This window comes from Alligator sinensis, unplaced genomic scaffold (genome assembly GCF_000455745.1).
Source record: "Alligator sinensis unplaced genomic scaffold, ASM45574v1 scaffold784_1, whole genome shotgun sequence".
NCBI classification, from domain to species: Eukaryota; Metazoa; Chordata; order Crocodylia; family Alligatoridae; genus Alligator; species Alligator sinensis.
Window position 1 is genome coordinate 348416 of NW_005842318.1, and position 11208 is coordinate 359623.

General features: G+C 40.7%; 1 protein-coding gene across 1 annotated transcript in view; it reads left to right on the plus strand.

Annotated features, from left to right (window-relative positions):
* Positions 1-11208, plus strand: part of HECW2 (HECT, C2 and WW domain containing E3 ubiquitin protein ligase 2) — a 324758-nt gene that overhangs the window by 83705 nt on the left and 229845 nt on the right. Inside the window, exon 2 of the mRNA XM_025209949.1 lies at positions 1244-1575. Within this exon, the coding sequence (XP_025065734.1) occupies positions 1284-1575 (292 nt within the window). The 5' untranslated portion in view covers positions 1244-1283. The remainder of the gene's footprint in view (positions 1-1243; positions 1576-11208) is intronic.

Consider the following 11208-nt stretch of genomic DNA (forward strand, 5'->3'; position numbering starts at 1 on the left):
GTATCTCATTCAATGAATTGGCACATTTATGCATGACGTGGAGAAATTCTGTAATCTATTCTTTTGTATTTCATATTCTTTTTTATAATGTCATCATATTACTCTTCTATGGCAATGCATCCATGCTAAAGCTATATACCCAGGGTGTCAAAGTCTCCTCACCCTCCCAGCCAGATCCAGACTGTAGGACTCCTTGTAGACCAGATCTGGATTCAGTGATAACAGTGGGGTAAGTTGCAGTGGTGGTGATGGTGGTGGCAGCAGCTACATGGTTTAACGCAGCTGTCACTTACCCTATGCCAACAATCTACCATAGCAATGGAGTTTGACGTCCAAGGCAAAGCCCACAGCAGCAGCCTACCCTCACCCCACGCACAGATCTGGGGGGCACACGCCCCCCCATGCTTGCCCAGGAGTGCATGCAGGACCAGGAGCCACCCCAAACTCCGCACACCCCCAAACTAGTTGCTCGTGGCTCTCTCCTGTGCCCTGCTCCAGCTGGGCAGCACCTGTTGGTGCGCCTTCACTTCAACGCCTGGGGCAGTTGCCCTGCTTGCCCCCTTTTGCTACGGCACTATCAACAATACATGTCTCTAGCAACTCTGTGCCCTGGATTTTGGCAGCAGGCCATGTCTCTACTTCCCCCAACCCTGTGGTCCACACAATATGGCTCTGTGCACTGAATCTCGCCTGTGGGCTGTAAGTTTGACACCATTGCTGTATGCAAATCCTACTTCTTGTTTTAAATGCAGAACAGTTTTACTTTTGACTCTGTAACAAAATACTTAACTATTAAGAGAAACACCTTCTGAGTGAAGCTATATGATAGAAATGTAAATACTTATGTGAACATTTTATCCCCGTGTACTCTGAACCTCTCTGTATTATACTCGCTTACTCAGCTATTGTGGGGTAGTGCTAATTGTCTGTAGTTGGCTTGAGGTATATTGCTCTCTGCTTCTCTTTGGACGTATACATAGTTTCCCTTTGTTTCTTTCTTGGTTCATGCATTTTGTGATAATTAAACTTGTGAACGTGAGTGAGTGTGACAAGTGGTAAATGCCATATTTCATTTCCAATGTATTGAATTTTCCCCGAAGATTGCTGCAGGAGTAAGTTAACAAAACATGCCATTTATTTGAGGTTAATCATAGTTTAAGAAGTCTTTGAACCAAATTCTTGTGCTTTGGAGTTTGATCTAATAAAGCTCTTAAGTTTTATGTTGGTCTGTCTTATTTTGCAGATCTCTGAGACATTTTCTACAGAGAGGAGAGAGAGGCAAAATGGCCAGTTCGGCCCGGGACCACCTACTTTTTGTGCGACGTCGCAACCCCCAACTGCGGTATACTTTGAGCCCAGAGAACCTGCAGAGTCTGGCATCTCAGGGCACCATGGCTGAGAATATGAATTTACAGCGTGCCAACAGTGACACTGATCTAGTGACCTCTGATAGCCGCTCCAGTCTGACAGCTAGTATGTATGAGTATACCCTTGGGCACTCTCAGAATCTCATTATCTTCTGGGATATTAAAGAAGAAGTGGACCCAACAGATTGGATAGGACTTTATCATATAGGTAACCATTTCTTCATTTTTCTGTTTTTACTATTTTTTTACCTTTTCTCTTTTCATTATTTCCGTTAGTGAAATCAGTAACATGGTTTCAAGATAAAATATGAGAAGTCTATACAAAATTGTTTTGAATATCTCTTTCCATCTTAGTGCAATGAAGTGTGAAATGTGTTGGTAATTAATACAGATCTGGTTTCATTTGACCTGCTACAAATTGAAAAGCAGTTGTCTTAGATAACAAAGGCCATATGAACACAAAGTTTTTTCCTGTCTCCACTCTTACTAACTGTTGGTTTCTGGCTGTATTTTAGATTAGAAAAGAAATGTTATTTTTACTCAGTACTCAATTATGCAGCAGATAGGCTATCATCCTGCTATGGCAACAGACATAACTTATATATGCAGAAGGGACATTTGTTTCAAAACAGTTCATATATATTACTCAATAGTAGAATGATCCTTTCTGAAACTATAGCAAATTAATGCTACAAAGTTTTTATTAATAAACTCTATTCTTATACATTCTAACACTAGGAACTCTGTCTTTTTCACTTTAGTGTACAGACTTATTTTCTTTCAGGATTTGCCATTATTGTTTTACACGGAAAGCTTTTATTATAATACACTGGTATTTAGAAGCCTTTCTGTCCAAGTAGGTTTTAACAATTGAGGAAATGTATTTACCATAGTGTGATTTCTTGGTCAGGGCTGTTGCACACTAAAATGCTGTAATTCTGTTGAATCATTGTACACATCCCTCTGTATCTCTCTAAATAACCCATCTCTCATCATTCTTTTTTAATGGGATTTAGCTTGAGGGTGGTCTAGTATAGGGAAGGCTTTGGGTGCTATGTCCCATATAACTGATGCTGAAGACTTGATAAAAGCAAATCAAATGGAAATTGTGGTGAAAACAGGTCTGATCATTGGAACTTTATCCATTCTGAGAGTAACACCAGTTCAACTGAATTAATATCACCATAGGTACCAACATTTTTTTTGTAAATTTCTTTTGCTTAAGCTTTGCCTAAGCAATTGTGTTTAGCTGTCAGCATTAAATCTTTTCTGGAGAAGCTTTGTGCTGCAGGGGCTCCCATTAGAAGAGTTTTCGGGTTCAGAGTTTAACTTATATGATTGTTTCAACTAGGTAGCTAATAAGGAGCTCAGAGGTTCTCCAAACAAAATAACCAAACCATCATTGTTGGTTTTTAAATAAAATTTACTGTAAAATTAAGACTCCCAAAAGCTAATTTATACTTAAAATACTAATTCAAATCAAATAACAGTTCATCTAAATAAAGGCCAAAAATTCTCAAGTAAAATAAAATAAATAAATAACAAATAAAAGAAAGTTAATCAGTTTTACCACCAGCTTCTGTGAAGAAATATTTCGCCCTAAATGTTGCTGTTCTCCTGTCCAGCTTTTCAGCTGTTTCCCAAAAAAGTCTCAGGCACCTGTCACATGTTACACTTAAGATGTGATTAATTAGTTAATCACATCTTAATTTGTGACCCAGCCATGTATTCAATCAGTTAATAGCATGGTAAAATGAGGGATAAGCCATAAAATTATTCCACAAAAAATGGGCAATAACTTTGTAGCTGATCCTATCATACCATTAATTGAATGTATGGCCAGGTTCATCCCTGTGCTTGGGAGCCCCGTCAGCAGATGAGGCTCGTAGACTTGAGGGCACACTGTGTGCTTTTGAAGCTGGGAGCTCTGTCAGCTGCATATGTGGTGTGCCCCTCTGGCAGGGAACTCGGACCAGCTGTGGGGGGGTGCATGGTGGCCCCTTTGACTGGGAACCTGTATCAGCTGCAGGCTCCTAGCCTCAGGGGTGCTCTCTCTGGCTGGGAGCTTGGGTCAGCTGCTACGACTCCCAGCTGTGGGGATGCATGGTGAGTCCTTAGGGCTCAAAGTGTACAGCTGATCTGAGTTGCTCCCGCCATGAGCCCCTGCAGGTGGGAGCCCCTGCACTAGCTATAAGGTGTGATGCCATCTTATGTGTGATCGTACAGTTAATGTATGGCATGGCAAGAAGCATGATTGTGTGGCTTGTCCATCAGATCCATCACACCTTTACCTGCACATCTGGTAGAGACCTGTGAGCCGTTTCAGTCAAGCTCCAGAATAAAGACCATTTCAGCTATCTGTCTGCTGAAATTTCAAAACCACAAAACAAAGGCACAAATTCACTTAGCCAGACAATGAGAGGGTGAGCAGACTCAGACTGCCTTCTCTAGGTTGAAAACTGCAGCACATTACTGTACAGTACTGAGGCTGCAAAATATGCATTGTTGTTTTTTTCTCTGCTTATTAGATGATACAAGAACTATGAATTCTAGTTACTTATTTATTTAACTTTCATTCTATATGGCACTTTAAATCTTTTAAGCACAGAATGGCTTTTTCACTTGGAGTCAATGTGAGTTTTGCCATTGATTTTAAAATACGAGTAGGATCTGAACAGAATATTGCCTTAAAACACCTGGTTTAATTATACATTATGGCGTTGCAGTTCTTACTCTACAAACAGATAAAGATGTAAACTGCTTTATCTTGTTAACCTCTATGCTTAATTCTAACATCTCGAAAACAAATCTTTTCAGCTTGAAATTTATCATATCTGGGTTCTATCCAGGATAGCGTGTATATGTGAGACAGAAGCCAGGAACAGGAATTCATTTTCATTGGTGGATCCTCCAGTAGAAACCTTTCTGGGAGAGGGAATGTACAGGTGTTCAGTCTGCAGCTGCCTCCGTCTCCTCTTCCCTCCACACTTTCATTAGACCAGAACCCCAGGCTTGAAAGTAGATGGGGAGACAAGGAGCGGCTGCTCCCCTGCTCTGCTCCATCCCAGGGACCCTGGCCAGGGTAGTAGATAAGGGATTTTGCCCCACTGCTGCAGCCCTGAAATGGTCACTTTTGAGAGTTTGAAGCACTGGATAAAGGCCTATGTCTACCTGTTGATTTCAGTGAAAGCTGAATCAGACAAAAAATCATGATTGCCATATGCAGATGAGCGCAGCTATGTGGTATGTGGCGCCGCAGACACGTTTGCAGCGCCACATATCACACATTGAGCTGTTCCCCACACTTCAAGGGAGCAGTGTGGTGGGGTTTTTTTGGGGTTTTTTTTGTGACTCCTGGATATCCAGGGGTCAAAGAAACCTGTGCAAAAAAAAAAAAAAGAAAAAGTAGAATAGCGTACGCGGGAGCAGTGCACGCTGCTCAGAATTGGAGCTTGGTTGGCCAGAGCCATGCTTCAGCTGCTGGTCAGGCTCTGAGCGGTAAAGGGTATGTGGCACAGGTGTTTCCTGGGGGCAACTAGCAGTGGCACAAGGTGTGTTACCTCTAGTTGTTCCTGGGGAAAACAAATGTCTAGGCTTATGTGGACGCAGCCTATCAGAGTATTTTGACTACTTTACATCACAACTACAACTTTAGGTAAACATAGTTTTCCAGTATGGTAAACATACTGTATTTACTCAAATGTAAGATGAGCCCCCCCCCCCCCCCCCCCACACGTGTGGGGGAAAGCCCTTCATATATTCACGTATAAGGAATTAACAAAAAAAGTCTGCATCAGTTGGACAAACTTTTTTTTATCTGAATATCTTCTAGGAGCTTACAATTCTGTACTTAGAACGAATGTTCTGGACTAAAATATTAAGATACTAGTACATGAAACAAAGGGTTAAAACTCACTTATATATTAAAATAGTGGATACAGGCCATTAGATGATATAGTTTATATTTTGGAGATCTGTTCACTATGGTTTTTTGACTGTACTTGTAAGCACTGATTTTTTATTTTTTTCAATTTCCTGGTATGGTACCACCTATGCCCAGGGATAGATTTATATAGCTAGGAACCTATCACAAAGCTAGGTTAGTGCAGCCCATCTGAATTAGATATATAATAGTGCCCATTGCACTCAGTCTCTTTCACCACTGACTGTTTTTCAAGTCAAGATGAGCCACTATATAGAATACATTTTGATTTCCTCTTCACTCCCACAGCTGAGCTGTGTCCTTCTTCCCCAGTTCCAATAATTTGTGTTTCTTCACCAGCCTTAATAATCTGGGAAATATCACCAAACGGGACCCCAAACAGTTCACCCAGAATCCCTGTCACTTCCTCGCTCAGCCTGTTGCATATGATTAGTGTGGCCCTGCTCTCCGTGAGGTAGAGCCAGACCAGGTTGCCCTGCACGTCGTCTGCATATACATTTTTGGAGGAGCCCAAGACCCATGAGAAGATCACCTGGTTCCAGTCATGAGTGGGAAGCTAATTAGCACATGGCTCCTTTGTGGGGGTATCTTGAGTACACACATACTGAGCAGTGCTAAGTTGTGGAGTCACCATGGCTTTTGACTCTGCTGGAGCCCAGCCCAGTGAACTATATGGTAAATCGTGAACCTTTTGACTAATATCATGCATAATTTGTACTATATAGAAGTAGGTACAAAAGTGCTACTTAACAGTGTGTTTATAGAATACCTGTACTAAAACTAGCAGCAGTTTCAAAAAAGGTTAAGTGCATCAATTCTGGATGAAGTAAGTCTATTGGTACGCATACTAATTTGCTTATATTCAAATTGCTGTTGGCATGTTTATTCCAAGGTCAGTGGCTACAGAGGGAAGAAGTTTGGAGGGGGGCAAGGGGGCTACCTGACCCCTCCAGATTTATTTTCCCTTCTGTAGCAGTGGGAGGGGGACAGTTTCAAGGCAAACCTCTAATAAATTAGATTTCATATCTAGAAAATTATAGCAAATGTATAAATTTTCCATATATTGAATCTAATTATTGGGGGGGGAGGGGGGGGGAGATCATTTTATATTTGAGTAAGTACAGCACTTACCTGCAATTAGTTTTCACTCTTCAGTGTTTTAAAATTTCCTTGGTGGGGAAGGGAGGAATAAGAAAATTTACAAAATATCATTTAAGATAATCAGGTGTCAAATTAGAACAGTATAATTTAAACATTTGTGGTATTGAAAGTCTGAATATTTACATTTAATGCTAGAGTTAGATAAACATTTGAAGGGAGGAAATTTAGCTCTAAGGCAAACAAAGTACCTTATAATTTGTTTAAATATAATTCTGACCTACTTGCTTCAGGATGTAGTAAGAGGGTCAGATCAGGACATGATAAATGTCTGCTATATTAGCATAATCTTGGTAACTGCTATCCCCTACACCCTTAACTATGCCTTCAACTATGTCTTCAGCTCCCTTTTACTACTTTGGATGTTGAGGGAAGTCAGTGCTTCAGAATATTGTGGTATGTGTTTCTGTGTGCATGACAACACATGTATTAATCTATATATTTATAGCACTATGTTTTAATAGCTTCTTCTTTGGCATTAGCCATTTTGTTTTTTCTAGGTAAAAGACACTGTTTTATAGTTATTCTCCTCTGGCACTTCCTCCTATCAGTGACATAGATTATGTGCAGTTCACTAGCATGTAAGAAAGTTCTGGCTCCAAGCTAGCCAAATTATGCATCTTCCCTCCACTCTCCCTGATGGTACTACATGCTCTTTCAGAGAGATGGGAGTAGGTGAAGGGAAATGCTTATCTCTTACTTTAAATATAAAAATGGCAACAACTACAAAATGCAACCCAAAAGACAACCCTAATTGTTTTTTCCTTTTAAATTGACCTGTTTTAATAATAGTAATAAAAGAAAATTGATCATTCCTTAAAATATTTTTTCACTACAGAAATCATGTGAGAAATTATGAACATTAGTATCTTTTTAGCTCAGATTTTAGTAGGGAGAGCTGTTAGTATCCAGATAAACCTCTAGCATGTATTAATTTTATAGAACTGCTTTCCGGTTCTACAGATTGAGTAATAATTCAATACAGAGAAAAAATAGTGAGTGATTGTCTTCCTAATCATTCTTTTATTATTTCAATTAATCCCCTTAGGTTTTTATATACTGGAGATCAATTATGTCAATGCTTGTTTGTCTGATTTTGCTGCCTGGTTAAACAAATAGAGTATATTATCAATTCCTACCTATCTGATTTTATTTCGGTCTTTTTGAGACTGAATGTAGATCATCATGAAAATTCACCTGCACTAAGAGTTAATTTAGATAAACCAGTGTGTTGATTACAAGATTGGTAATAATAAAAATACCTTGTATGCAGTACTACATAGAAGGAGTTTTTTCTTCTGGATAATAGATAATTATCTACAGACTTCATGGTTTTATACAAATGTAAATACCACTTTAATATCATATTTGCCTATTAGTGGTTTGTCAAAATATTTTTTCTGTCTATTTTCAGTATTTTTTTCCTGTTAACCTAACTTGTCTTAGAAGGATGAACTATCTTGCACAACTTACTGTATATTTTATTAAGTATTAACTTGCTGTAATGTCTCAGGTTTCTCAACTTTTGTAAACTCTAGACTTATTTTTAAACAGTACAGAACTAGTTTTCAGTCTTTACAAAATATTATCTAACTGCATAGAGAATTTCAAAGTACTCTTTTTAATTCTTTTATGTTTAAAACCTTTCAGGCACTCGTGAATTTTGTAGTGTTCATTTGTACTGCTATACATATTTTCCCATATATCTTGAATAATATTAACCTGTTTTCTATTTGTATGGAGTAACAGCTTTATATTGAGGGGTTTCTTTAGATTATTGTGTTACTAGCAAAGGATGGAGTCCCACAAGGAAAATTGTACATAATCATATAAGATTTATTTTTGGGTTACTCTTGTCTTCAGCAGTTTAGATCTTTTTTGCAAATTTCTGGAACCATAGTATTATGAGTCCAAGAACATATTCAGAGTATAACGCTGTAGAGCATTCGGGGACACATGTAAACATAAATTTCACATGTAAAACACATGAGATTCTAGGAAATGGAGAAATGTCGTTGCAGATGTACTGACTATTCCGCAGTTAGATCAAACTTGGCATTGCTGAATGTGGAATAAAGCCTGGCCATTTTTAGTTTGGTCTTTTCTGTTTAGATCCTGCCTAGAATTCACATAACACCCCAAATTACACCAATGTAGAAGTTTTACATTTTCGACCAAATGTAAACATGTGTATCCTTCCTAAGTAGGGAAAAAAACATGTATGGAAGGCATGTGATTTTAGAGGAAATTTGATTCTCATACATGCTAAAAGCTTTTGATCTATCTTGGAATGACTGCTCTTCCCATCTGGTGACATGGATTATATAACACAGTTTCATTCTCGAGGGCTGGTGCAACTTATCATATCCATTTGCCATTGTTTCTTAATGAGAGAACATCTTCCTATTGTGAACTGGAGCCAAGGTGGTATACAAAATCTTATGCTGTGCCATGGAAAAATGAAAAGATAACATGTTCAGCATCTATAATAAATACCCATTGATAATACATAAACTTGCTTGTGGCCTTAGTTCAGCATGTATATGTTGTACCCTTGCTCTGTCTGATATTCATGCTTTTCTGTTCGGTCTCTAATGGGAAAACACTCGAGGGGTTCAATGCCCAAATTGAACCTCACATCATCAGAAAACTCTGAACAGCACCTTTCTGATTTAATACTAAACCATTCTCTTTTTTTGGACAACTTTGCTTGAGGGCAGACTATATCGTGTTTTATGTGACTAAGTAAGGTTGCTATGTCCTGTAATATACCCCAGGGAATTATACACAGAAAAATTCAAAATTATGTGCAGAAAAATTCAGAATTATGCATGGAGTCTGGGAGCTGCATGTAGTGACACAGAGCTGGCTCAGCCTGGCCTGCAGACACATGCCAAAAATCAGATCAGGCTGGCTCCGTGCCAGCATGTGGGGGTCGTGGCACTGCAGGCAGGATCTGCATACCATCAGACTGAGTCAGGCCAGTTCTGTGCCTCTGCATGCATCTTGCAGCAGGAAACCTCATGTGGAGGCACAGGGCCTGCCCGGCCCAATGATGTGCAGACCCGGAGTTGTGGGGATTTGTGCGCCATCAAGCTGTGCAGGTTCTGTGCCTCCATGTGCGGCTTCCCACTGGAGCCAGCCCAGTCTGATGGCACATAGCTCCTGACTGCAGTGCCATAAGCCCTATGTACTGGCAGGGAGCCAGCCTGGTCTGGTTTGAAGGTGCGCATCAGTGGGCCAGGCCAGGCCGGCTCCATGCTGCCACGTGCAGTCTCCAGGACTCAGCCAAAGCCATGCACAGCCAGCCTTGCCTTGGCCATGAGAGCCCCAAGGGCCTACCACCTGCTGCTGCTGCCCGTGGCAGGGGCTATGCACAATTGGGGGCGGGGGGGGGAGCAGAGGGGCCTACACACAGGCGGGCCCACCCACCTCATCCCTATGCCTACCCACAAACTCCATACCAGCCCCCTCCAACAGGCAGGAGCTGAGCTCCCCTCCCCACTCACCAACTGTCCAGTTGCGTGCCACCGCACTTGATGCTTCCACATGGGGTTCCCAGATGGAGTGCTGGGAGCCCCATGGAGGTGGAGGCATGTAGCCCACCCAGGTTAAATTATGTAATGTTATGCAATTATGTGTGGTCATACATTTTATGTGCAAAATTATGTGGGTGCATAATTGTGTAATTCCTTGGGTATACTGTAAGGTGGCCCTTACTGTGTTGCAATAATTACATATATTGCTACCCATGCAATGCAGCAAGCATTACGTAGTCACTGTTGCTCTACATTGAGGGTGCAGGTAGGTGGGAGGGAGTATGAATAAAACTTTTGCTTCATCTCCCAACATGATTGTTTTGGAACGTTCACAACTGTATGTTGTACTGGGTATATAAAATGGTGCACCCTGAGCACTCTGGAGATTGGATGGCAGATTGAGAGTCAAAGTCTTGCTTCCAAGATAAGGCATCAACATGCTATTCTTTATGATACTGTAACTCTTTTTTTTGAGGAGGAGAAGGCCAGAATGGGTCGTTGTCCAAACTTGAGTTATTTTTAATATATAAACTTATTTTTAAGAAGCATCACCCTACAGTGTGTTCTTCATGGTACAATATAATACTTTTTTAAAACTTCTACAGTTTGAAACTGTTATTTGAAAATGTATCTTTTAGCCTGTTCAAATGCTTCTTATTTGACACAGACCATGGTCTGTAAGGCACTGAACAAGGATCTCTCTTAAAAATCAGGACCAACGGCCAGAATTAGGGTCCTACTTAAATCATAGTTCTGTGATTTTTGCGGAAATTGCGAAAAATGGGATTGACCCCGATTTTCCCAGGAAATCAACCAAAAAAATTAATATAAATAAAATGCTGGCTCCCCAGTGGGAGCTAGTGGTCCTTGCTGCTGCTGTGGCCTGGCCTTGCAGCCTACATGGGAGGGGAAGGCACCAGCTGGCAGAGCAGCATGAAGGACAGCAGCCAAGATGGTGGCTGTTTCCCCACCCTTTCCCCCAGGACCTCTCCACTAATCTCAGCACTCGAGGAGGATGACACACAAAATGACTGAAATTGGCTCTTTGGGCAATGACCAAGCCATGAAAATTGCTTTCTCTCGCTGTGAGTTAGGTAGGCCCCTAGCCACAATAAGCCCCAATCATTGCTGCCCTCCCAAGAGCACATCAGGTGTAGGATGACAACAGAGTGTACAACTTGCATCTGCTTCCCTCAGCAGG